A 26,170-nucleotide genomic window follows, 5' to 3' on the forward strand; every position below is an offset into this window, starting at 1 on the left:
GTTCCTGTATCCATCTGGTCTCCATACGTAATACATCCCTGTTGAGGTTAGACCCTCTCTAATGTTTTGAAACCTTTTCTATACCATAAAATATCAGGCATTTGGGGTCTCTGTTGTGTACCAACCTAAAATGTTTGGAAACACTTGAGTTGATTTACTAAAACCGGAGAGTGCAAAATCTGGTGCAGCTGTGCATTGTAGCCAATCAGCTTCTAACTTCAGCTTGTTCAATTAAGCTTTGACAAAAAAACCCCAAAAAAACTGGATACTCATTGGTTTCCGTGCAGAGCTGCACCATATTTTGGGCTCTCCTGTTTTAGTAAATCAAGCCCACTGTGTTTGTCAAAAACCTTACGATTTTGATTTGACATAAAACTACTCTTTTTTCGTTCTCCTCTTTTTGCAGTGTGACAGCATACACACCTGCAACCCTTAAAAAACCCCTGTTTCATCCAGGAAGATAACAATCTTTTTGGGGGGACCTGGGAAATTATGAACAATCTTGTTCCTGAGTCCCAGTGCCCTCCTATATATGAACTGAGGTTTATCTGAGTTTTTGGCCCAGGGTAGGATCTTTTTTTAGAATTGGCCAGTATTTCCTGATATTTCTTTCTAGTGTTTATATTGTCAGTTATACATTGTATTGAAGGCCATATCAAATGGTTTCTTCTCCTGTTTCCTTTTTTTCAATAGACTACTGTACCTCTATTTATGTTTTCTGCCGCACCCCTAGTTTTTTTCAACTCCTGTCTGCTGTATAACCTTTTTCCACAAACCTTTCAATTAGCATTTGGGTTTGGGTTCTATAATTTGATAAAAGGTCACAATTGTGCCTAATACGAATGAATTGGCCTTTGGGTATGGCTTGTTTCCATTTAGGGTGTTGGCAACTGCAGTCAGGAATGTACCCATTCCTGTCAGTGGTTTTAAAATGTGTCTTAGTGAAAAATCTTTTGCCTTTCTTGAAAATCAATAGATCCAAGAAATTAAAGTGTTACTAAATCCAGGACCTTGCATTCACTATATCTTGCCTCCCACAGTGCACAGATCACGGAAATGCAATTATTTTAGTAAATATAAACTTCTAAATAACTTTTCTCATCAGCAGTCTTGTGACTTCTGTCAGTGTCTGGTTAAAGCTTGTAGGAGGAGTTTTCATTCTCCTCTGACTGTCCTATGAGGCTGCATGACCCCAGACTTTGTCTGGACAGTGCTGATTGACCCTGTGCTGATCTCATGCACCCCCCCCCCAAAAAAAACCCCAAAACTCTAGCAATATATACCAAACTAAGCATGTGCAGAGTGCCTCCTAGGGCTCTGTTCTATCAGCAGATGAATTGGGGACAGTAAAAGAAGGGGAGGATCAGCGAAGACAGGATCAAACAGCCTTTTTACACAATACGGCGGATTAACCCCTTAGGTTCCACAGTGAGTATGACATGCATGCAGCATGCTTTACTGCATATACAGACTGATTTTTCTGTTGTGGGTTTAGTAACACTGTAATAGTATCATCATGTGTATTAATTGTACATTTAATACAATACTGATTAACGTTAATATGGGCAATAAAAGTCTCCAATTCCTTTATTACCTTTCCAAATGATCACAATATCATCTATAAATATCCTATACAATTGTATTTTGGGCCAACTCCTTCCATGTATTTCTTCGCTCTCCCAGTTGTTGAGGAAAATATTGGCTACGCTCAGGGCATACCTTGCCCCCATGCCTACGCCCTTCACTTCACTATAAATTATTGTTTATGTCAAAAAAAGTTGTTACCCATGGTGGTCCATCCCAAATTAACTGTTTTTGGGCTGTTTTCTGGTCAGAATGTCAAAAAGTCCATATCACAACTTTAAGGGCATCACTGTGCTTAATGTTGGTGTATTCTTAGTTATTCTGGTTAGTGATTCTACATCTATTGTGATAAGTAGGCAGGGAAGCTGTGTCCTCTATCTTGTTTTGTAGATTTATAAGATCCCCACTGTGTTTGAGATAAGAGGGGCTTTACTTGCCTTAAGGCTTCAAAAATACATCCAGAAATTCCCCTAATCTACTGAACAAATAATCTATTCCACTTATAATTGGCCTACCAGGTGGATTTTGCTGTTTTTTTTTTTTTAGATATTTGGGTTACTGAGTAAATTACAAGTATTTTGGGGGCCTCAGGTATTATGTACCTACTTTCATTTTATATTAATACCTTTTTTGACCCCTTTGTCTAAAGGGGTAAATTATTACTTGGATCACCCCTGAGTTTTTTAAATGTTTCTCCATCATTTAGAATCTTGGACATTTCTACATTACAGTCCTCTTTATTGAGGACAACGATACCCCCTCCTTTCTCCGCTGGGCGAAGAACTATGTGCTTTCTCTTCTCTAGGGATTTTATATCTTTTCATATATTATCCCATTTTTTCTCTTTTTTAGTCTTGATATCCTGCTCCACCATATTTCTAAATACTTCAATGCAGTAGTAGTTCTGTTTATTGGGGTTAAATGTGGATACCTCAGCATACCTTCAGAGGTCTAGTGGCATCCATGCCTTGATGGGTCAGATGGGTGAGGCCTGTTTTGACAGCAAAAGTGTTACCTAATCAATATTAGGTGGGTGGTCATAAAGTTGTGGTGGGTTGGTGGTTATAATGGTTGATCGGTATACACACACACACTATGGAGGATAAAGTTACAGGTTTTTTTCACAGGCCGCCATCTCACTTGTTCCCCAGCAATTAGTTCCTGTGCTGGAGCTGTGGGTCTAATTCCTGGCTAAACTCAGTGTAGCTCCGTTTTACAGCTTAGACATGGTTAATAAACTGCTCCCCTCCCCATATGTCAATGTTCAGACCTGACATTTGACTGCTCAGGCTCAAGCACTGCATCCTGGATGTTGGGGGAAAAAGGTCACACGTTCCCCTATACCCAGAAGTACCAGGTATTTTTGAGGGCTTCAACAGACAAATAAAGTATCTTGGAAATACTCTGAAGATGAGAATCAGTGGAAGTGAGATGGCTTATTTATTAATGAAAAGAATCCCACATAAAGAACCATGTGTGAAAAACTAAGCACATACTTATTGCTCAGTCAGCATAGATACCAGCAATGTTTCCAAATGGCAGAAGCCTCCTCCAGCGTGTCCAGCAGCTGAGACATTGCCTACATTACTGTTACCAGTTAATAACCTATTTATATATGAAGCATATGACTGTCATGACAGGAACAGGGGGGACTCATAATGGGCTTTGTGTTCCTGCTCTGGCACTAAGGCAGGCAAGTGTAATTCAGTTCCTGAGCATTAAGAATAGGGTCCATCTTCAAAACCAGCAGTTCTGTCTGCACCCATAGTTCATTTTTTAAACGGTGTACCAAAAAATAATCAACATTTATTTATTAAAAAACGCTATACGGACATTTTCTTGTCTAATATTTTATTTTATATTTACAGGACACATGGAAAAAAGAATACAAGAATTAATTATCCAAGTGGAATCATGCACTGTAATTAAAATGTTCTTAAAGAAAAAAATTACAATAAAATGACTTATTTCCATGTTATTGGATATAATAATTTCACATTCACAAGCAACACACATTTAGTAAAAGTACAAAAATATAGATATAAAACATAATATATACCTCTATTTAAAAACTTGTGAGCTTAACGTGCTCCTCCTCACACATTCCATGAACAGACCCACTCTGTGAAATCACCCATTATGGCAAGACTCCCAAACCCTTTTTTTTTCAGTAAGCTAGTGCAGAGGATGATGTACAAAGTGCAGTGATCCAAACCAATCAATCAGATTTTAGTTTACTATGATATATGGTATTAGTTTGTCTGCCATGGATTACTGCAGATTACTTGTCATGTAAACTGCATATCTTTGCTCTGCTTGACTGAATAAGCGATGCAGTTTTACCTTCCGGGCGATGTCACGCATGTGGGTGCGTCCATTCTTGCCACTCTACTACCCATACATACTGACCAGCAGAAGTATACTGTGCAAAATGAAAGACCATGCATTAACATCATCTGAAAAGCAAACCCAAAGTAGTGAATATATCTAAAACAGCAATTTACTTCTTAAAGCATAATCTCCTGTTATCCAGGTATACATTGGCTATACTGGCTGCTTCTAATTAGGTATACTTTGATGGCATGAGCATATTTTGTTAAGTTAAAATGTACTTGTGTAAGTTGACATATAAATATATCAAAGGTTGTGGATTAGGCAGATTCAGTTTATGGTCCAAGGAATGTACAAAGGACAAAGGGACATTCATTTGGATTTAGGTGGGAACATTTTACCATTAGTATATGTAGCTGTGAAATGCTTCACAACAGAAGTAACGGTAAATTGCTCAAAGAGGTTTGTTAAGTTCCTTTAGATTATTCAAAGTTTTAATTAGGAAGCATCACATATTTTTTTCACCTAGTAAACTTAATACACTTTGGGGGGCAAGGTGGAGTCCCCTCCCCCAACCCAGAGGCAAAGTTGGTCATAGTTTCATCTGGACAGAACTGTTGGAATTGATCAGAGGTTAAACCTATTAAGCTATTTACAAATGCAATACATTTGTTTTAACACCATTTTTAGTCCTACTATTTTAAGTATATAATGCAAGAACAGGATGTCACAACATGACCATAAAAAGTCAACCTCTCATCATTCTTAACAGATAATAAAGGAGAAGTATGGCCAAAACTCTTTTCGTCATACTTCTCCTGTGAGTCAGAGGACTGTAAAGTCCGCTGTCGGCTGACGTCACTCAGTTGGTCCAGACTGTGCAGGGATCCTGACAATAATGTCAGAGATCTGCCCAGATCCCTGACCAGCAGCTGGATCAGGCTCTAAGTGCACCGCTGAGAGCCTGAGGAAGCCGATCCCACCTCCTCCGCAGCCTGGCACTCCAGTGAGCACTGGAGGAGCAGAGAGGAGAGCCAGTGACTGACAGACACTGCCTCTCTACTCACTGAAGACCCGATAACTGAGCAATCTGCGGCCTTTGATCACTCAGTTCTTGGTGTAGAGGCGGCAGAGGACAGATGCAGCATCAGATCAATGCTGCATCTACACAGGTAAGTATAAATCTTTTTTTTTCACAGAATCGCACACTTCTCTTTTAAAGTGATATTTACTTTTTATAAATATATAATACTTTTTATAAATATATAATAATATTTTTTGTCATTGCTGTCTGTAATATTGAGAAGATGGTCATGAATGAAGAAACAATCTGTCCACTGAAAAATTCCGTGAGCCACAAGCAATCACATGCAGACATTCATGTTACACAATCCTTGCCTAAACTGGGATTGTGGCCATGGGTCTACTTCTCCATCCACTAGTGGGAATGGGGAGAAACATGGAATTTTCAGAATCAATTTACCCTGACTTGATTTCCTGTCATTAAGCAAAATTTAGAAGCCCCCATTCAACCTATATATATCAGGGAGTGTTCTGCAATATGGGATAATCCCATTTCTTATAATATTAAAGAGACGTAGCAAAGACAACTTCACTGGGTGACGGGAGCCTTGTTTTTAAGTATTTACCTTTATACCAAGTCAGTCTTCTCGAAAACTGAATAGATTTGAAGACAGCATAGTGTACTCTACATCAATACATCTGCATCATTCCCAATACGCAGTTCTACAACTGTACCCAAAAAGTCTCATGCTAATAAACACAAATTAGGCCAGTTTGGATTTGTAGTTCCTACCATGCTCGGACTTTGAAGTCAATGCAAATATATGCAATTCAGCATTTCCTGGATTGACTCCTTTTTGGAACAAATGCAGAGATAGATACTGAATGCTTCATTAAAATCCACACATATAAACACTACTTAGTAGCAATGTGTGCATGAATTATTTCACTGTAATCCCCTCATGTGCTACAAGACACATAAGATAGATCCACCGTTAAAGAGAAAGTTTACATGATTGAGATAAATACTGTAGACTATCAAGTTATGTTTTCCAATAGGATAACTTGGATAGCAATTTACTCAATCAAATATATAGAAAATACCATGCCTCTTTAGTGCACTGCTGAAACCCAGAGCCTCATAATTGGAGACAATCTCAGCTTTTAGAATAGCTGCTGTCACAGTGCATATATCCAACAGGTACTCTCCAATGGAAGCAAGATATGAAAACACTGATCTAGCCAACTAATTCACAATGTTTGGAAGGAGCCAACATACTGAATGCAACACATTCTGGCAAAATAAGTGCCCAATAATAATGTAGCCTTCCACCAATAGTTACCTGATTACAGTGTAATTAGACACAAATATTTCAAAAGCGTAAAATATATGTCATAAACTGTAATCTTTAACATGAAAGACAGGAACATACTTATTCAAAATTTGCGCCGTAAAATACTACAGGACCACTGGATCTGTAGTTCAAGAATGTTTTTAAAAGCAACACACCAACCTAAGGCAAACCACAAGAGTTTGGCAGCTGTTTGACTTGGTGTATTTGGTTTTCTGGTCCAGACAACCTTGTTTTTGCTGAACTAAATCAAGTCGGGCAAATAACTCAGATCAAAGTCCATTAAGCAAGGCATTTCATGGCTGTTGAAAGAACTTGTATTGGAGATCTGTAGGCTAATCAGTTCGTTTTGGAGTGAAGAAGCGCCTTGTTGCTGTGCAATCTGGTGCCAGAAGGTGCAGAAACTTGGAACAAGCTGGGGGAAGGAAAAAATCATTGATAAGTACAACATAGAAAATCAGACCTCTTTTATGCATGAAACACTATGCAATCGGGCATTCTTTTCTTTATGTGAATGTTATTCATAACTTGTATTAATACTTTAAAAACCCAATAAAACTTTTGTGAAATAAATTCTATGCAAGCAGTTCGTAAATCATAAAGGACTAAATAATAAAGACAATGCACATCAAACCATAGAAACCGGAAATAATCTTACACAACCATCTCTCGGGTTTACAGAGAATGGTCTGAAAAAGAGAAAATATCCAGTGAGCGGCAGTTGTGTGGATGAAAATGCCTTGTTGATGTCAGAGGAGAATGGGCAGACTGGTTTGAAATGATAGAAAGGCAACAGTAACTCAAATAACCACTTGTTACAACCAAGGTATGCAGAATACCATCTCTGAATGCACAACACATCAAACCTTGAAGCAGATGGGCTACAACAGCAGAAGACCACACTGGGTGCCACTCCTGTCAGCTAAGAACAGGAAACTGAGGCTACAATTTACACAGGATCACCAAAATTGGACAATAGAAGATTGGAAAAAATGTTGCCTGGTCTGAGGAATCTCGATTTCAGCTGCGACATTCAGATGGTATGGTCAGAATTTGGCGTAAACAACATGAAAGTGTGGATCCATCCTGCTTGTATCAATGGTTCAGGCTGGTGGTGGTGTAATGGTGTGGGGGGATATTTTCTTGGCACACTTTGGGCCCCAATTGAGCATCGTTTAAATTTCACGGCCTACCCAAGTATTGTTGCTGACCATGTCCATCCCTTTATGACTACAGTGTACCCATCTTCTGATGGCTACTTCCAGCTGAATAATACACCATGTCACAGAGCTCAAATCGTCTCTAATGGGTTTCTTGAACATGATAATGAGGTCACTGTACTCCAATGGCCTCCACAGTCACCAGATCTCAATCCAATAAAGCATGTTTTGGGATGTGGAGGAATGGGAGATTTGCATCATGGATGTGCAGCCGACAAATCTGCAGCAACTGCGTGATGGTATCATGTCAATATGGACCAAAATTTCTGAGGAGTGTTTCCAACACCTTGTTGAATCTATGCCATGAAGAATTAGGGCAGTTCTGCAGGCAAAAGGGGGTACAACCCGGTACCAGCAAGGTGTACCTAATAAAGTGGCTGGTGAGTGTATATTTACAGGTATTCATTTACTAGTATAAAGCTAATGTAAAAGTGGGCTGGTGTATATTTTTCATAGTCAAGACAAAAAAAAATATTTTTCAAAGTATTTTTTCTCTCTTTTTTTTTTTTAGCCAGGTTAATATATGACCTATAGCATATTGATATTTTTTTTATTTTCATTTACAAACAGAAGGTGGTGTGCTAGTCTCTTTTTCACATGTTTAACCGCTATGCTCAAAAATCATGTTTAAGAGTGCAGTAGCTCAAGCTGAAATTCACAAACAACTGTCCAACGAGAGTTGTCCGTTCTGTTTATGCCCCTCTGCTGGAAACCTGAATGCAAAGAGCTTCTGTTTTGCTCATTTTTTAGAAAACTCAAAGCTTGGTAAAACTTGTGTCATGGCTGCACCTTGCAACTAAAAGCTTTTGTAAAATAAAGAATTAGTAAAACAATCTAAAACACCAATTTACCAACATATATAATTTTAAAAATACATAAATAAAACTGACTCAAAACCATTATAGTTTCCCTTTATGTTTACATCAGAATGATATGCATGTGCCATATCAGCTATAGATAAAGGCAGCCAAATGGTAGCAGGAATCACAGGGGTGACAGAAGATAGAAAAAAATCCCTGCTGTCAACAGTATAACCAGTAATTGCTTGTGAAATTTGGTGACAGGCATAGAAGCTTTAGTATCATTTCTCTCTAATCATTAATCTAGCAGCTGCTGTGACTTCAACGCATCCTGTGCTTAGAGAAATAAAGTGCAAAGTAAAATAAAAATGCCCTCAATGTTTTGCCCCTTTAGAGAGAATTTTTGACATCCAGCAGAACAGTGACATTATTAAAAAGTATTTATTTTATAAGTGATCTCAAAATTAAATGCAACTGATTACACACAAGATTTATATATATATGTATATATATATATATATATATATATATATATATATATATATATATATCTATATAGATATAGATATATATATCTATAGATATATATATCTATAGATATATATATAGATATATCTATATGTAGGTAGATATAGATATATATATATCTATCTATATATCTATCTATCTATATATAGATATATATCTATATCTATATATATATATATATATATATACACACACACACATTTATGTATATCATTCTAGATACACAAAAGACAACATCTAACCTATAATAAATAGTCATAAGATATGACAGCTCTGCTGGAAAGTAGAGGGGAGGACCATAGAGGTAAATCCCAACTCTGGTCGGGAACAGGAAAGTGAAACTTTATGCATTCACAGGCAAGGAGGACTTTCAGATAAGAGGGGCTGGACTATAAGACTGAACACAACCCAGTGGCAACTTCACTCGTTAGAAGACTTTACTGGCACCACAAGACCTGGACCATGCTATTACCAAGAATTCTGCAAATACGTTCTGGATTTCCAATATTTTCCAATTTTTTTCTTCTCTCAAACTCTGGACTGATCAAACACATCCATCTGGTAAGTTAAAGCCTTATAGAATACTTCAATAAGAAAATCAAATGTTCTCATACACCTATTTTTCTACCAATGCTTTAAAGAAAACATACCAAAGACTAGGAAAATTCTGTGCTACTAAAATTAGCTTAAGACCATTTAACCTAAATTTAAATATTCATTTTGTTTTGCTGAATTTTTCAACCCTGAAAGACAGTTTTGTAGTTGTGAGAAGTAGCTGGTTCAGATCAAGATCTGAGCAATATGTTAGGGGCAGGAAAGGGTTACAATACTGTTTACTGATGGTCTCTTTTTACGGAGACTCAAATCTCAGATCATGGACGTAAACTGTTGTGTGTACTGCTGTAGTAAATGAGCATATGTTTATTCTAATTTAATGTAATTTTTACTATTTATTAATAAAGGTTCTGATGTGGTGTTATTGCCAGTAGCACCTCATCAGGTAGGATTTAAAGGAGAAGTTGGCAGCTAAGTGGTTAGCACTCCTACATTGCTGCTTGGGTCTAGGAGAATCCCACCAAGGACAGTACATGAATTTAATATGTTTTTCTGGTTTTTGTTTGTCTCCTATGGATGCTCTAGTGTCCTTGCACAATCTATAAATATACTTGTGGGTTGGCTGGCATTTGACCAAACAGACCATAGATTTTCCTGCCTATAGACCATAAGCTCATTCAGGGCAGCAACCCATATAAATGGTTCAATGGATGCAGCGAAGTGCTGGGTATTAGGCTACCTTTGTACAGATGTTTAAATTTCAACGTTTATCTGTGTTTAGAATACTTTTCTAAAAGCAGCTAGACTCACACAATGCAAAGTAATCATGTTATTTATACATAACGATTAGCAACATTTAGTTGCAGACAGTTTAGCTGTGCCTATGAAGAGAAGGAACGTGCTGTGTCCAGGGCCAGATTTACATCTCAGGAGCCTATAGGCAGAGAATTCTGAAGCCCCCCCAAAAAAAAGACAGTAAGACCGACTTTTTTTTTGATAAATTACCGCAAAGGTCTAAGAAATGCAACATTTCAGTAAAAAACACACTAAAGTGAATTTTAGGGCAAATACAATAAACTCCCATATTTGGTAAAATATAAAAGACGAGGTTGCACCAAGTAAATAGATACCCAACATGTCAAACCTTAAATTTGTGTGCACCCATGAAATAGCAACATACTTCAGTACCCTATATTTTCTATAGGTGATCCTTCAAAAGCCCCCCTATAGCTCATCAGTTTGGAGCTATTGCTCTCAATCTGGCGTGCGTAGCGGTATGTATGTAACGTGTATCAGTTTTCACATGTCGGTGCCCCCGACCCGTGCATTTATGTTTGTATGTGCGCATATGTGTGTGTGTGTGTGTGTGTGTGTGGGGGGGGGTGTCAGGGATTTTATGTGCTTGGGTGTAACTTTATTTTTTTGCAAAACAAAATTTTTTTTTTTTTTTTTGCTTAACTTTTTTTTTTCATCACATATTATCACATCTCGTATGTGATGATTTTTAGGTGACAGGCTCTCTTTAATGAGACCCTGCATGTCTCCACTGGGCTACACTGGATGTATTTCAATGCACATCGCATTGCAATACATCCCTTCCCAGCTATGTTAGCCGGGGAAAGTGACAGGGTGCCCTGGAAGCGCCGGTATACATATCACTTTCCGGGTCACCAATAAGAAAGGGAGTAGAGCGTATGTGTCCCCCCCGTCCTCCCTCCCCTCCACCTGCTGGCACACATGACGATCCCAGGCCCCGCAGATGGGCAAGCGGAGTCCGGACTACGTGGCGTGAGCGCGGGGGGGGGCAGTACCAGGGGTGTGTGGAAGTAATAGGGGGATGGCACAGCCAGAATGTGTGTGAAACCCCCCTCCCCGCTGTCAGGTCCGGACCTGGCAGCAAAAGGATTAAAAATAACCCACTGACGGGCGCCCCTCTAGGAAGGGCACCTATAGGCACCTGTCTACAGTGCCTAGTGGAAAATCCGGCCCTGGCTGGGACCAGGGTGGACTATCTGCAGCTAAACACGGATTGCATTTAGCTGCAGTACATTTGGCAGCAGAAAATTACACACTCCCCTTTTCTTCCTGACGCACCTAAACACAGCTATCTGCAGCTATATTTATTTACAAACTGCAACTATCTGCAGGAAATCTTTCAACTTTTTCATGTGCAGATTACTGGCGCTTAGCTGCTGTCAAATACAAATGTTCATGTGAATGTAGCTTTATTCTGGTACAATAAAAAACATAGGCAATAATTTAATACCTCAGCTTTTTTTTAAGAAAAATCATTTGCACAACTATAAATGTGAACTGGGCACACCAAAAAGTGTGAAAAAGACACGGCAGCCGTGTTGTTCAGAATTCATAAGTCAGCAATTAAATTTTTTTTAGAATAGGAGACACAAGAGCAGCTTCCCTGATGAAGTCACGTGATCGTGACGCTACGCGGCGGAACAGACAGGCACAGAACAGACAGGTACCGGAAGTGACATCAGGTTACAAGCTCGCCGCTCGTGGTGTTTAGTTTTTTAGCTGAGTTTTAATGTGAGTATGCCTATTGGCTGTAACTAATAAAAGCATCTAGTTTCTACTACTTCACGATTTGGGACCCGTTCTTTCTCTTAACATATACCACTAATACTTCTGCTTGGGAGGATTTCCAGCAATGTTGATGCATATAAAGGTGCAGACCTGGATGTGCCCAATTACAGGATTCCGGATTCCTGGACTTCTACTGTCCATCTCTATGCTGTTATCTTACAGTGGTAAGGTAAGGGACCATTGTATACAGAAGTGTGTTTGCACTGAAGAAAAGAGTAAAAAGTCACCAAGTCGCCGTTTCCATTACCACATTTGCATAGCGTCTAGTTGGAGCCAGCACTTCACTTTTTCACTTTGTTTATTATTATTTCTTTCTTTCTTTGTGCACTTGGACTTTACTTCTGGCACTAGCACTTCCACTTTATGTTCTCTATATTATCATTCTTTATTCAGATTTACTCCCTTATATTGCTAGTTTTTTGGATTGTTACTTTCACTTTATTTAGCACCTAGCACTTTGCATATTGTGTACGGTATATTGTTTACATTTTGTACTGCTATATTGCACGGATATTATCTTTAAGTCTTACATTTATTCTTTAAACACGTAGCACTTTATTGTCTAGTTTGTTTATTTCACTTGTTATCACTCAGAGAGCAGCACCATTTATTGATTTTCTTTTCTTTTTCTTTTTTTGGTTATGGTTTGACCAAAACAGTGTCTGCTGCAACTAGTGTCTCTATCTTTCTTGATTTGGGTAGCGTGGGAATACTTTGTTTATTTTTATAATTTAGAAGAGCAGCTTAATACCACAGTTAGTGCTATACCAGCAGTCAGTGATAATCGTTTATAAAATCCCATAATCTCTGTCTTGGCTAAACACAACTGAAAATTAGTTATTGCAGGATAAAATAAAGTTAGTGGATGAACAAATGCTTTAAAAATGTATGCAAACTATACTGCAATGCATTGTGTTTTTCAGTATTGATTGCATCATTCTTCTGTGACAACGTGCCAAGGTGTGTGCTAGCACTACATTTCCAAAATATATTTCACAGGTTCAGTTTAATAAATACTGTTTAAGAAAGTAATGTGAGGCACTTTTTCAAAAATTATTGTGAGGAACTGGCTGGTAGGATTGTGGACAGTGTATATGTGTCACCTAGATTTCTCATGTAAACACAGGGAGGGGCTCAAAGGCTAGTGTCTGGTTATAGAGAAAAGTAGGATTTTAACTTACAAGTAAAATCCGTTTCTTGAAGTACATTATAGCAAGTGAATATCCCTAATATAGGTTCATAGAAGATTTGAGAGAGCCAGATTAAGGTCCCAAGGGGACGCAGGGGATGTGAACCAAGTCCTGAACATATGCCTTAATGTGGAGTTCCACCCACTTTTACAACTCTTCAGCATCCCTCACTAAACTGTGCACTGTAAACGAATTGGATATTTTTAATTTTTTTTTCTCAGCACCTACTGTATATCTGCTGTATTAATTTTTCGCTTCCTCCTCCCTGGCCGTGGCCCATCGCATCATTTCCTGTTTGCAATGCCGGGAAGGGGCAGCAACTTCCTCTGACACTGCCGTTGCTATGGAAACCTGACCTGAAACCTATTACACTGCTTGTGCTGCACTGAGCATGTGCGAGATCTGCAAGGATGAGATCCAGGAAGAAATACAGTCTGGTTTCAGATGCCCACACTTAAGATGGCCTGCTGTAAGTTTATAAAATAACAAACTACTGCTATAAACTAACAAAACAGACCTTAGTTTACAGACTAACTTTACTAGAATACATTAAGCTTGTGTATTATAGGGGTATTTTTATTTAAAAAGTATAATTTCGGCCGGAACACCACTTTAACTAAGGAGTGAAAGGTCAAAGGTCTCTAGAACATAATGACCAAGGCCAAATGTTGTCATTCAATGGTACTCAAAGCCACGGGCTGATCCAAACTTTACAGGAAAAAAATAAAATAAATAATAATAATAATAAATCCCACTGAGTAATTTCTATGCTAAAATTAAATAGGTTTTCCAGGTGTGATGGTAGACTGGAAGAAATCGACCTACTAGCCTTCATAAGGGTAGTGATGATGGAGTCAGAAAGGCCTCTGTTCCTCAGGACCATGGCTTCAACAGCCATGCCATTAAGGCCCTGGACCTAGAAGAACTGGTTCTTTGGACAAAAGGCTTGGATTATCTGGAACAGCCCATGGAATGTCTGCTAGGGGTCTAAGTATGTCCGTCTACCAAGTCCCCCTGGGCCAGTCGGTGCAATAAAAATCACCAGAATGCTCTCCATCTCGATCCTGCAGAGCAGATAAGGGAGAATCTGGAGCATAAAAAAGGGATAGATTAGGCTGACCTGATCCCACTGTGTCACCACAACATCCACTTCAAAGGCCTGCTTGTCCCTAGACCTGGCGACAAACTTGTCCAGTTTGTTGTTGAATCCGGACACCAGCAAATTTATGTCCGATTCCTGCACCTATGGCAAGGGGCTTGAAAAATCTCAAGATGCATAGCCTATTCCCCTGGATGCAGACATGGACAACTGAGAATGTCCACCTGTCAATTTTCCATGCCTAGGATGTGGATGGCTGACAGGTCCAGAATGTGAAGTTCTGCCCAAAAGAGGAGGAGGCACTTCTGGTGTTTCCTTGATGATTGATGTGGGCCATGGATTTGGCACTGTCCAACTGGATTCTCGCTGGGTGCTCTCAGTGCTTTCCAGTGTTGAAAAGACAACCAAATCGTTCTGAGCTCTAGAATGTTGATTGGAAGGTAAGTTTCCTCCTATGACCTAGTCTCCTGCACTGAGAGGGCATTCAGAACTACTCCCCAGCTCAACAGGCTGGCATTTGCCATGAGAACCTCCCATGTCTGTGGAGGAAAAGTCTTCCTTGAATCCAGTACTGGGTTGGAAATCCACTATGCTAAGAAGAGTCTGGCCTTGGGGGGCAAGTACATAGGATAGTCCAAGGACCCAGTCTGTTTGTCCCATGCTGACATAATGTTGAACTCATATGGTCTGGAGTGATCTGGGCATACGAAAGCCTCAAAAAAAGACAACCATTAAACCGAAAACCCTTTTTCAAGCAGGAAATGAGGACTTCCTTTGGGCCCAAAGAGCCTGGGCATGACATTGAAGGGACAGAAGTTGGTCCCAAAGGCAGAAAAGCTTTAGAAAGGGCTGTGTCTAACATCAGGTCCAGGTACTCAAATCTGTGATCCAGCAATAATTTCCATAGACTGAGGATCTAACCAAAGCTCTACAGCATGGGTGCTCAACCTGTGGCCCTCCAGTTGTTGCAGAACTAAAAGTCCCATGAGGCATTGCAAGGCTGACAGACACAAGCATGACTTCCATAGGCAGATGCATGATGGGAATTGTAGTTCTGCAACAGCTGGAAGGCCACAGGTTGAGCACCCATGTTCTACAGAGTCTGTTGATGAAGCAGAAAGATGGGAATGTGTAATTAAGGATCCCAATGTCTATTGAGGCCAGAAAATCCTCCAGGAAGGAGGCAATGACTGATATGGCAGTTTCCATGCAGAATCTTCAGATCCAGAATGGGTGAGACTCTTCCATTCAGTTTGGGAACTGTAAAAGAGTCTGAAACCCTCTTCAAATGTTCTTCTGTTGGTACAGGGGTAAGGACCCCTTGACACAAGAGCATTTGGACAGCAGCAATCAAATTTACCCACTGTGAGAGAGAAGGTGACAAGTTCAAAAGTCGGGGAAGGAGTGCAAATGACACTCTGGACCCAGGCATATGAGATTTTTTGTGAACAGGAGGTTGACAAATTTCCCCCCATTTCTTAGATGTAGGAGCATCTTATCACTGGGAAGAGGCCTTGGAACCAGTCTTGGCTGGCTTAGAGGGCCATGTCTTCTTGCAAAAGTATGTTCCAGTCTTTTGCTTAGCATTGAAAGACTGAGAGGGGTGAAAGGAATTCTTCTTAAACTAGGTAGTAGAAGACCTACTGGCAGAGGTGCAAGCTTTCTTTTCCTGATGGATGAGAGTACTCTGACCCCGTTTGATGTATTTATCCAAAGGAGGGATCAAACAGGCATTCACTTTCAAAAGGAAACCACTCAAGGCATTTCTTGCATGGGAGCTCAGCTGAACAGCATTTAAACCAAGGGGTTCCTCTGCATGTGGATGGAGAGAAGACTCATTCTGCAGAAGTGTATCCACCAAACCATTCATTCAGTAGCACAAGACCATAGGTAAAAGGTCTAACTGACTGTGGGCAGAGGTATATGTAAGGATGGAATTAAGATTTCGACCATGGGCTTAATACAGACAGCAGTCTTCTGGTTGACTGCCAGAGAAGCAACCACACATTGCATGGTAGGTCCCACAAAAGAAAGAAGAGCTTTAAAAAGGGCCTCTCACCTCTTGTTTAATGGGTCTTTGAACACAGAATTATCCTCCATGGGAGCTGTGAAGGTCTTGTTGGGACAACAAAATGTCAGGATCTACCACAGGAACCACTCACTTCCATACAAAACTGTCCTCAATAGAATACTGTTAAGCAAAGCATTTTGAAGGAGTAAAAATCTTCTCTGGGTGAGACCAGTCAGGTCCGTACAGGACAAGCTCTACCAGAGCATAAACTGGTAAGGTCTTGGCTGATTTGGGTAATTTCAGAGACCTCATGCTGGATGCTTTAAGGTGAGTTGCTCTTAACGCTGAATGGGTGCATAATGCGTCAATAAGGGTGGCAATGGTATCCTTAAACCTAAAAATAGGTAAGTATACAGATGTTTCTTACCCAGGTGAGTCAGAATGGGTGTTAGGAGGGAGCATTTTTAAGACTAGTTACATTTTCCATTAAATTCTACTTTAACAAAAAATAACACCTACCTTTACAACCACCAGTGCTTTTTTTATTGGCTCAAACAGACTCTGGCCAAAGGACAGGTATAAAGTGTAGTCTGGCGAGGATCTCTTATTCTCCTTGTAGTCAATCAGTTCTGTTAAAAATAAATGGTTTATGGTGTTTATGATGGTCAGAGAATGTGCACATATTGGTGATTTAACCCATGATGATGTGTCGTGCTTGTTCTGGCCTTGGCCTGTTTCAACCCCAAAGCAGTTGTATAATACTAGTATAATACAATGATATACATTGTATATTTGGTTGGCTGGTCATGCTTTATTGAAGAAATATAGTGTTTTAAATAGGATTACATATGTGTGTGTATTTTTTATGATTTATGACATAAAACATGTGTTTAATATTATTTTGTTGTCCAAGCCATAGTGTCTGACAAACCTTATACGTATATTTCTAGTTTATTGACTACTATGAAGAGTTAAGTCACTCTATTGGTTTTATATTTTTTTTTCTCATTTTTAGTATTTGGTGTATGCCCACATCCTTGTGAGTGGTCTATTTCTCAAATAAACTTATTTTCCAGGGTTTTACTGCTGTGTCCCTGTTGGGGAAATTCACTCTTCCTGGTGACCACTGTCCCTTGGGCTGATGTAAGAGAATTTAAAATTTGAGTTGTCAGGGAACAGGAATAGATTAAAAGTCTTCCACTGTAGAAACTTGTTGCAGTGACAACTGTCGTAGAGAATATTTTTCTTACTTTAAAGAGATTTCCTTTCACTTCATGTGTCTATGAAAAGGAAGGGGGAAACACCCCAATGGAAGAAAACATTCAAAACAATGGGATAGACTTTAACCCTTTACTACTATATCCAAAGGTTTTAGTTAGATATATATAGATGGAATAATAAAAATAATTAATTGTGTAAGTGCCATCCCTACAAAATGGAAATGAAGACACGCCAGTCATTTGATATTTCAGCCTTTGGCACTTTTCCTACCAGTTCTTGTCTCCTTCCCAGACTAAAAGTCTAGACGCTAAAGGCCTGTAAACACGATACGAAAATTGGATGGAAAAATTCTTACAACGAGTTGTCTGCTGATTTTCGTATCCATTAGTACGGTGCTTTCGACAGCCGATTTCGCTTTTTCGTCAGACAAAACCTGGATGTGCAGACTATAACATTTTTGTCGGATGTGAACTCTACGTCCAATTTCTGTTTCATTAGAACGATTTTCGTATGAAAAAAATCATAAGAGCAAGACTATGCATGCTCAGGAACGAAAGAATACATACGAAACTATTCAACACATTACGTTACTTCTGACGTTGTATTCTGTTGTATGAAAATTTTCATATTGTGAGTAACCTGGATACACACTATACAATTTTCTGTAGATTTTTGGCTTCAGATTTACCAAAACCATAGAATAGGAGGTCAAACTTTAAGAGTTTCATTTTGTATGCAATCAGGCAGGCCCTTGTACTACATGGTTTTGGTAAATCTAAAGGAAATCAGACAACAAAAGTTGTATAGAGTGTATGAGGTCTTAGACACATTTCCCCAGATCACTGCCCAGCTACAGCACTTTGTCCCTATGAAGCATCCTGGCACTAACCAGATCACCACCGATAAATTGCTCTGCATGCTTCCATGCACTGGTACCATTATTTAATTGGGAAGATTTCTCCATTAGGTGGAGTATGTTGTGGGGAGAAAAAGGTAGGCAGGGTGTGGAGGAGGGCTCGATCGTTGGGGTGATATAGTGTCATATTAAAGTAGGAGAAATTGCCTAGGGACACACTGCACATGCAGTTATGTTGGTACATAGTGGGGATGCAGCATATTGTATATTTTATTGTTGGGGTGATATAATCCCATATAGTTTGTCATGTATTTAAATGCAGAGCAATACAATACAGTAGCCACTTACAGCAGATAGGTTGAATATCTGTGGAGATAAGAAATTTAATTTAAGGATATGGCAGATCAGGGGCTTAACAGCTGATAAAACAGCCGACTGTATAGAAAATATATAAATAGTCTATAGGGAGTCATACGAGTTGCTGAGTTTAAAATATTTCATTTATTCTGACAATCTGGGCATCTGTAAATGTATCCTGATTGATCAATTGCAAATTAATTTAATGCATTCATGCTATCGTCTATAACCAAAAATCTATGCAATTCTCTATCCAAAAACATACTCAGTCTTGATCCTACCTCGCCAAAACTGGTTGAAATCAAATATTCCCGTTTTAAAATTTCTATGCAACTTCTTCTCTTCTGAAACACTCTTCTTGGTTTCCAGGCTCTCCGACATGCTCCAGTACACTCTTGCGTTGCCCATTCTTGTGGCATACAACTTATAATCTTCAGGATTAACCTCAAGTAAAAGTCCAGTTCCAACAGAATTTAGAATTTGGTCAGTATAATCGATCTGCAACTGATTCACCAGGGTATCTCTAGTAGAAGGGAAGGTGACAATATCTGCGACCTCACTTTGAGGAACGCATCCTGTATGGGTTATGTAAAACTTTGTTGATACATTTTGCTTGAGAACCTCTTTTCCTCTATAGAACACAGTCGCTTCCCAGGATGTTAGTTTTGGTATGGTACCTGTAATAGAATATGTGGTCACTCATGCAGTTCAAGCTGTATTATAACACATATTATATGTACAGCAATTATTCACTTGCTATGTTCAGATGGTAGATACCCCTACTGTATGTTCCATTGTCTAGAATACTTTTAAAGGAGAAGTATGGTCCAAGCTCTTTTGGTCTTACTTTACCTGTGGGCCACAGGAGTGCAGTTAGTTCCACTAAAGCCAGCTGATGGCTGACGTCACAGAGCCGGCCCAGGCTGTGCAGGAATCCCAACCATAATTTCGGGATCCACCCAGATGCCTGACCGGCAGGTAGATTAGCCAGTTAAACACACCGCTGAGAGCCAGCTGTTCCTGCCCCCTCCACAGCCCGACGCTCCATTGAGCACTGGGGCGGCAGAGCACAGAGTGGTAACTGACAGTCACAGGCTCTCTGCTCGCTTAAAGGAGAAGTCCAGTCTGAGCTTGTTTGGCTGGGCTTCTCCTATGGGTCACAGGAGTGCAATCTGTTTTGCACTCCTGTGACCCGTTTTCAGCAGAGAGCGGTCTGAAGTCCACTCTCTGCTGATGTCACTGGAATCATTCCAGGCAGCGTGCCATCCCAACTTAGTAAGTCTGGATCTGCCAGGTGCCTGGACTGATGGCTGTCTCAGCCTCTCAGTGAGGCTGAGACGGCCCCTCCCCGCCCCTCCACTGCTCAGCACTCCAGTGAGCGTGAAGGAGCAGAGCAGGAGAGATTCTGACTGACAGGCAGCATCTCTCTGCTCGGGGAGGTGAGAGAACCGAGCCATCGGTGATATTTGGTGGCTCGGTTCTCAGTGAAGAGGTGGCGGGGGACAGATGCAGCATCGATCTGATGCTGCATCCACCTAGGTAAGTATGAATAGGCAACAAAAAAAACTTCTCTTTTAAGAATGAAAATGAGCGATCAGCAGTCTTTGATCACGCAGTTCTTGGTGTAGAGGTAAGTATGAATTATTTTATTTTTTTTAGACTCCCACACTTCTCTTTAAAAAGGTGGGTCCTGTTGCTCAGGGTTGCCAAATCATAGTGTAGATATTTGCATCTATGACCCATGTATAAACAAACACATAGAAATTATAGCAGAATCAATACTTAGTCAGTACACTATTAAATATTGCTTAATATGCAGGCCTAGCAAGTGATCATTACATTTATTAAAGTACCTGTAAATACTCTTTAGGAGAAAGTAAACAAGCATTCTGCTATCCAAGACAACCAAGACAACTACCTGACAACTTGGCTATTGCAATGGGGCACTTCTGAACCATTGATGTAGGCCTCCTGGTGAGCTCAGAGGTCTCTGTAGTTCTCAAAGAAAAACTGCAATCACATTTGCACCTTGACCACTTTCCTTTTACAAACTGAATATTCCCTAGTTGTTTGAAAGAAGATTTCCTATGTTCAAAGGACTCACAGCCCTGCTACTTGTTGTAGGCCTAAGATGCTGCTATGACATGAGGTTTGTTCCATGCATTAACAGGTTATTTTTGTTTAGCGCTTTAACATACTAAAGTACTTTGCATCAGAATGAATTCTGAACATGTAGAAACTTTGAGAGTGTAAAGAAATGTCAGGTGGTGAGTGAGCATTCCAGAGTTGTGCTAACACTTTGGGGGAAAAACAAAACACAGAAAAAGCAGTGATGCTCTTTACTTGCAATCACTGATGCCCCCTTCCTTGTAATATTAATGAGCCCAAGTGCAGTCTGGCAAAATTGTCATTGCCTTGGCCGGTTGGCATGGCACCTAAGATGCTCTTGTGGACTGAGGAGACTTATGGGGCGTACACACGGTCGGACTTGTCTGACGGACGCCGATGGACCAAATCCGGCGGACAATCCGATCGTGTGTGGGCTTCACCGGACCTTCAGCGGACTTTTCCAGTCGCAAATCTGACGGACTTTAGATTTGGAACAGGCTTCAAATCTTTACGTCATAACTCCGCCGGACCCAGCTCGTCTGTATGCTAGTCCGACGGACAAAAACCGACGCTAGGGCAGCTATTGGCTACTGACTATCAACTTCCTTATTTTAGTCTGGTGTACGTCATCACGTACGAATCCATCGGACTTTGGTGTGATCGTGTGTAGGCAAGTCCGTTCGTTAGAAAGTCCGTCGGAAGTCCGTCGAAAGTCCACTGGAAAGTTTTTCGGACCAGTCCGGTCAAAAAGTCCGCCTGTGTGTACGCGGCATTAGAACATAGAATAGAATAACAAAATCAATGATTTCTCTGTAGATCTCTACTCACTTGCTTGATGAACTGCAGTTTCTTGAGAAGCGGTTTCTTGGTCATTAAATGTACTAATGTTATTCTGTGGGGACTGCGTTGCACTCATGTTCCCATTATTGTTACAGGTATAATTAGGGGAAAAGGTGGTGGCTTCCTCATTCATCATATGCTGTGTACCTGTCAAAAAAACGCATACGATGTGTAAAAACACACTTCAGATATGCATCACAATTGTACAAACCTTTTCAATGAAAACTATCATAATTACAGGGATATGGGGTGCCAAATGCTCAAGTAAGTACCACATGAGACTTCATGCTCCCAAAGATTGCCCTACACTTACAACAGAAAGTACAAAGGAGCAGCTTTGACTACTGAACTGGATTCTTGTTGTAGCTGCTGAAATGTCTTGTGCTGTCCCGTAATGTTACTCTGCAATACTTTAATCAAAGTATTGATAATATACACTGTGCTGCCAATAAACCACTTTGATGACTTTGCACCCTGCTAGTATCAGAGGAACGCTACATAATGGATCTTGGCCCAGAAGCTGTAAACTGGACATTGCTGGTGTACATTATTTCTCAACAGCCACATTAGTTCTTTATGAATTGTATCTCTAGCCAAAGCGTAGGGAAAGTTTAGAACCTCTGTCAGGTATTTATTGCTCTCTGTCTCCCCACTGAGGAGATTCACCATCTCTATTGGTCCTAGTGACCATTTTTAGCAGACAAAGTGATGAGAAATTTAAAATCTTACGGTTGTCACCAGAGAGGGTGAAGGTTAATCTTCCGATGAGAAAACCTTTGTATTGTCCATGTAATTATTATCCATTATTACAGTCAGGATAGAAAGGTAAACCACTAATAAAGTGGTGCTGGACTGACAGACTGTCTGGGCCTATTTTTAAGTATAACTGTTGTTTTTTTGGGTTGTAGAATTATGCTCTATTACACTAATAAATTGCACAGCAGTCTTTTGTGTGTTGGAAAAATTATACTTTGGGCTGCAAGTCATGTGATATCCACTAAGGAAATTGTGATATCATACTTTACATGGCTGAATTACCTACAGGTTAAAAATACATTTGAATATTGCCCATGGTTCAATGCATTTCTCATTCAAGCTTTATCAGGACTCATGAAGATAGTTGTAGTAATAGCTTCATGCCCATGCACAGTCAACACCCACGTGGGCACCGGAATATCAAGAGAAACCAGTCAAATAGGACAACGTGAATACATGTTCTTAATTGGTATAAAGTAAAAAGTCCAAGTGATATAGCTCAGCAACTACGGTTCTTTCATGCATCCTCAAAGGTCCACACTCTTGTATCACAGGGTATGACATATACATATGAGGATGTTAGTACTAATACAGCCAAGTGAGGAAATAGAGGGTAGGAAGAAAGACCACTAAGTAGGGGTATTGTGACCAAAGCATTCACTTAATGCTTGGATCGCACAACCAAGGTGTTCTATATCAGCAGCATAAAAAGTTAACAGAGGTAGTCAAGGGATCTTAGTGATCGCAAATGATCCAAAATGTCTTTATGTCATCCCTGGAATAATTATTTATAATTTAAAGTGGACCTGAATACAAAAAGCAAAGATTTGCTATATTAAAGGGAACATTTAGACATGTCAGTTGTGCCCAAGCAGTACTCTAAAATAACATTTATTTTTTTCTCTTTAATTGCTCCTGAAAAAGCAATGAACTACCTGGTATGTGAGGTGCCTAGGAACTCCTGTTCCTGCAATGTCATAGTTGTATATCTGAAGTGTAACTCTAAGACACTGCTGTCTCGGGAGATTTGGAGTAAAATGTGGTGATGTCCTACTGTGCTGCCCAATGTCCTTCTTTCTAAAGGCTCTGATATGAGGAAGCAAAGCTCTGCCTCTACCAAGATGGCAGCCTCCACCCAGACACAGTGCAGAAAAAGGCATGGCAAGTCAGTAATGGGGAAGAAGAGCTTCAGGGAGACCACAAGCAATACTGGTGACTAGTCCTTGCTACTCCTTTCCTTAAAACACAGTTTCCAGACTTCACTTCCTTTTTAAACCTTTAAAACCATAAAAAAAAGGAGGTGGCACCCAGTGGCAAAGGGAAATCCCATTTATAAAGGCCATAATAGGTTCATAGAGTGAGAATTTTTGGTGAAGGAAGTTTTACTAGTACTTAGCAGGTAAAATCAATTGCTAGGTAAATCAATTGTTAGTGTAGAATGAATGGATGGAACGTTTTGTCCAATTATCTACTCAACTTTACTAATACAGAAGAGGTCAACAGTAATCACCATAGCTATGTTACTCACTTTCTTGATGGACAACATATTGGCATGTTTGCACTTCACTAAATCCAGTTTCCTGAAAGTTGCTCACTGGTGGTGCTGGCTGCAGTTGGGGACATGCAGGTATTTGTTGGAAGACCCGGTCAAATGCTGCAAGGTTCTCAATATGTCCACTCTGATACAGGTCATATTCTTGATATTGTGAATCTACAGTTAGATTAAACAGTTAGCGTTTTTCTGGATAAGAAATCTTTCCATAATTAATTACCTTTAACATTAGGAACATTCTCATGGACCACACAATTATGTATCTAGTTGAATGCAATGCAGCTTCACAATAAGGCCTAACAAGGAAACAAGACTGGATAGTGTAGGGGTGAAAAGAAGGTCCCATATCTAAACAAGTGTCTTGCTACACCTTTGGGGATTGTGCAATTTGTATATATATGCCAGTTAATTATTAAGAGTGGTCTTCAATCATGAACTACCCCTAAAATATACCTGTTATTAAAAAAGATTTCATGCAAACCATGCTGAAAACACAAGGTTTGCTTATTTTATTAATGTATTGCAGTGTTAAGGCAACCCCCCGGGTCTTAACACTGCAATACATTAATAAAAAACAAGCAAAGAAGAAAATTGAATAAATATACATATCTTTCCCCTGTGTTCCACATGTGACATCACACTTCTTGCTGTGTAGCCCAATTTTCATGAGAAGGTGCTCCTGCACTCTGCTGGCCCATCATCTAGTGAGATTTGGACTCAACAATCCCTGGTGTCTCATCAGGAATGTGACATCACATCCTTTAGTACAGGAGCTGGGGTTAATGTAAGTGTATTTATTAATCTTTTTCCACTACCAGATTTTTCATGTATTGCTGTGTTTTGCCATGAATGGGGCAATACAAACAAAGGGACCTTGCTTGTTGAACCAGGTATGGAAGAAAAATGATAAATGGTTTTTAACATTTTTTACAAACAAATATCTGAAAAGTGTGGCGTGCATTTGTATTCAGCCCCCTTTACTCTGATACCCCTAACTAAAATCTAGAATCCACCTATGTGTAATATAATCTCAGTATAAAAACAGCTGTTCCGTGAAGCCCTCAGAGGTTTGTTAGAGAACCTTAGTAAACATGAAGGCCAAGGAACACATCAGACAGGTCAGGGATACAGTTATGGAGAAGTTTTAAGCAGGGTTAGGTTATAAAAAAATATCCCAAGCTTTGAACATCTCACGGAGCACTGTTCAATCCATCGTCCAAAAATGGAAAGAGTGTGGCACAACTGCAAACCTACCAAGACATGGCCGTCCACCTAAACTGACAGGCCGGGCAAGGAGAGCATTAATCAGAGAAGCAGCCAAGAGGCCCATGGTAACTCTGGAGAAGTTGCAGAGATACACATCTCAGGGAGAATCTGTCCACATGACAACTATTAGTTGTGCACTCCACAAATCTAGCCTTTATGGAAGAGTGGCAAGAAGAAAGTCATTGTTGAAAGAAATCCATATGATGTCCCATTTGCAGTTTGCGAGAAGCCGTGTTGGGGACATAGCAAACATGTGGAAGAAGATGCTCTGGTCAGATGAGACCAAAATTGAACTTTTTGGCCTAAAAGCAAAATGCTATGTGTGGAGGAAAACTAACACTGCACATCACCCTGAACACACCATCCCCACCGTGAAACATGTTGGTGGCAGCATCATGTTGTGGGGATGCTTTTCTTCAGCAGGGACAGGGAAGCTGGTCAGAGTTGATGGGAAGATGGATGGAGCAAAATACAGGGCAATCTTAGAAGAAAACCTGTTAGAATCTGCAAAAGACTTGAGTCTGGGGTGGAGGTTCACCTTCCAGCAAGACAATGACCCTAAACATACAGCCAGAGCTAAGATGAAATGGTTTAGATCAAAGCATATTCATGTGTTAGAATGGCCCAGTCAAAGTCCAGACCTAAATCCAATTGAGAATCTGCGACTTGAAAATTGCTGTTCACCATCCAATCTGACAGAGCTTGAGCTATTTTGTAAAGAAGAATGGGCAAAATTTCACTCGCCAGATGTGCAAAGCTGGTAGAGACATCCCCAAAAAGACTTGAAACTATAATTGCAGTGAAAGGTGCTTCTACGAAGTATTGACTCAGGAGGGTTGAATACAAATGCACGTCACACTTTTCACATATTTATTTGTAAAAAGTTTTGAAAACCATTTATCATTTTCCTTCCAGT

General features: G+C 39.9%; 2 protein-coding genes and 1 long non-coding RNA gene across 5 annotated transcripts in view; 2 read left to right on the forward strand and 1 right to left on the reverse strand.

Moving 5' to 3' along the window:
• Positions 1-3,562, forward strand: part of LOC141112272 (malignant fibrous histiocytoma-amplified sequence 1 homolog) — a 72,694-nt gene extending 69,132 nt beyond the window's left edge. The window contains exon 11 of the mRNA XM_073604914.1: positions 3,453-3,562. The gene's annotated coding sequence lies outside the window, so the exon portion shown is untranslated. The remainder of the gene's footprint in view (positions 1-3,452) is intronic.
• Positions 3,419-26,170, reverse strand: part of IRF7 (interferon regulatory factor 7) — a 44,819-nt gene continuing 22,067 nt past the window's right edge. Inside the window, exons 8-12 of the mRNA XM_073604915.1 lie at positions 23,965-24,147; positions 21,669-21,827; positions 19,013-19,408; positions 16,817-16,926; positions 3,419-6,705 (exon numbers count right to left, since the gene is read on the reverse strand). Coding sequence (XP_073461016.1) covers positions 6,535-6,705; positions 16,817-16,926; positions 19,013-19,408; positions 21,669-21,827; positions 23,965-24,147 — 1,019 coding nt within the window. The 3' untranslated portion in view covers positions 3,419-6,534. The remainder of the gene's footprint in view (positions 6,706-16,816; positions 16,927-19,012; positions 19,409-21,668; positions 21,828-23,964; positions 24,148-26,170) is intronic.
• The window catches only part of LOC141112278 (uncharacterized), a 151,899-nt gene continuing 134,957 nt past the window's right edge, over positions 9,229-26,170 (forward strand). For 2 of the 3 annotated variants that reach the window (XR_012236561.1, XR_012236560.1), the window contains exon 1: positions 9,229-9,399. This is a non-coding gene — a long non-coding RNA (uncharacterized lncRNA). The remainder of the gene's footprint in view (positions 9,400-26,170) is intronic. The other variant, XR_012236562.1, reaches the window with a different exon arrangement.

The sequence above is a fragment of the Aquarana catesbeiana genome, linkage group LG11, assembly GCF_042186555.1.
Source record: "Aquarana catesbeiana isolate 2022-GZ linkage group LG11, ASM4218655v1, whole genome shotgun sequence".
NCBI lineage: Eukaryota > Metazoa > Chordata > Amphibia > Anura > Ranidae > Aquarana > Aquarana catesbeiana.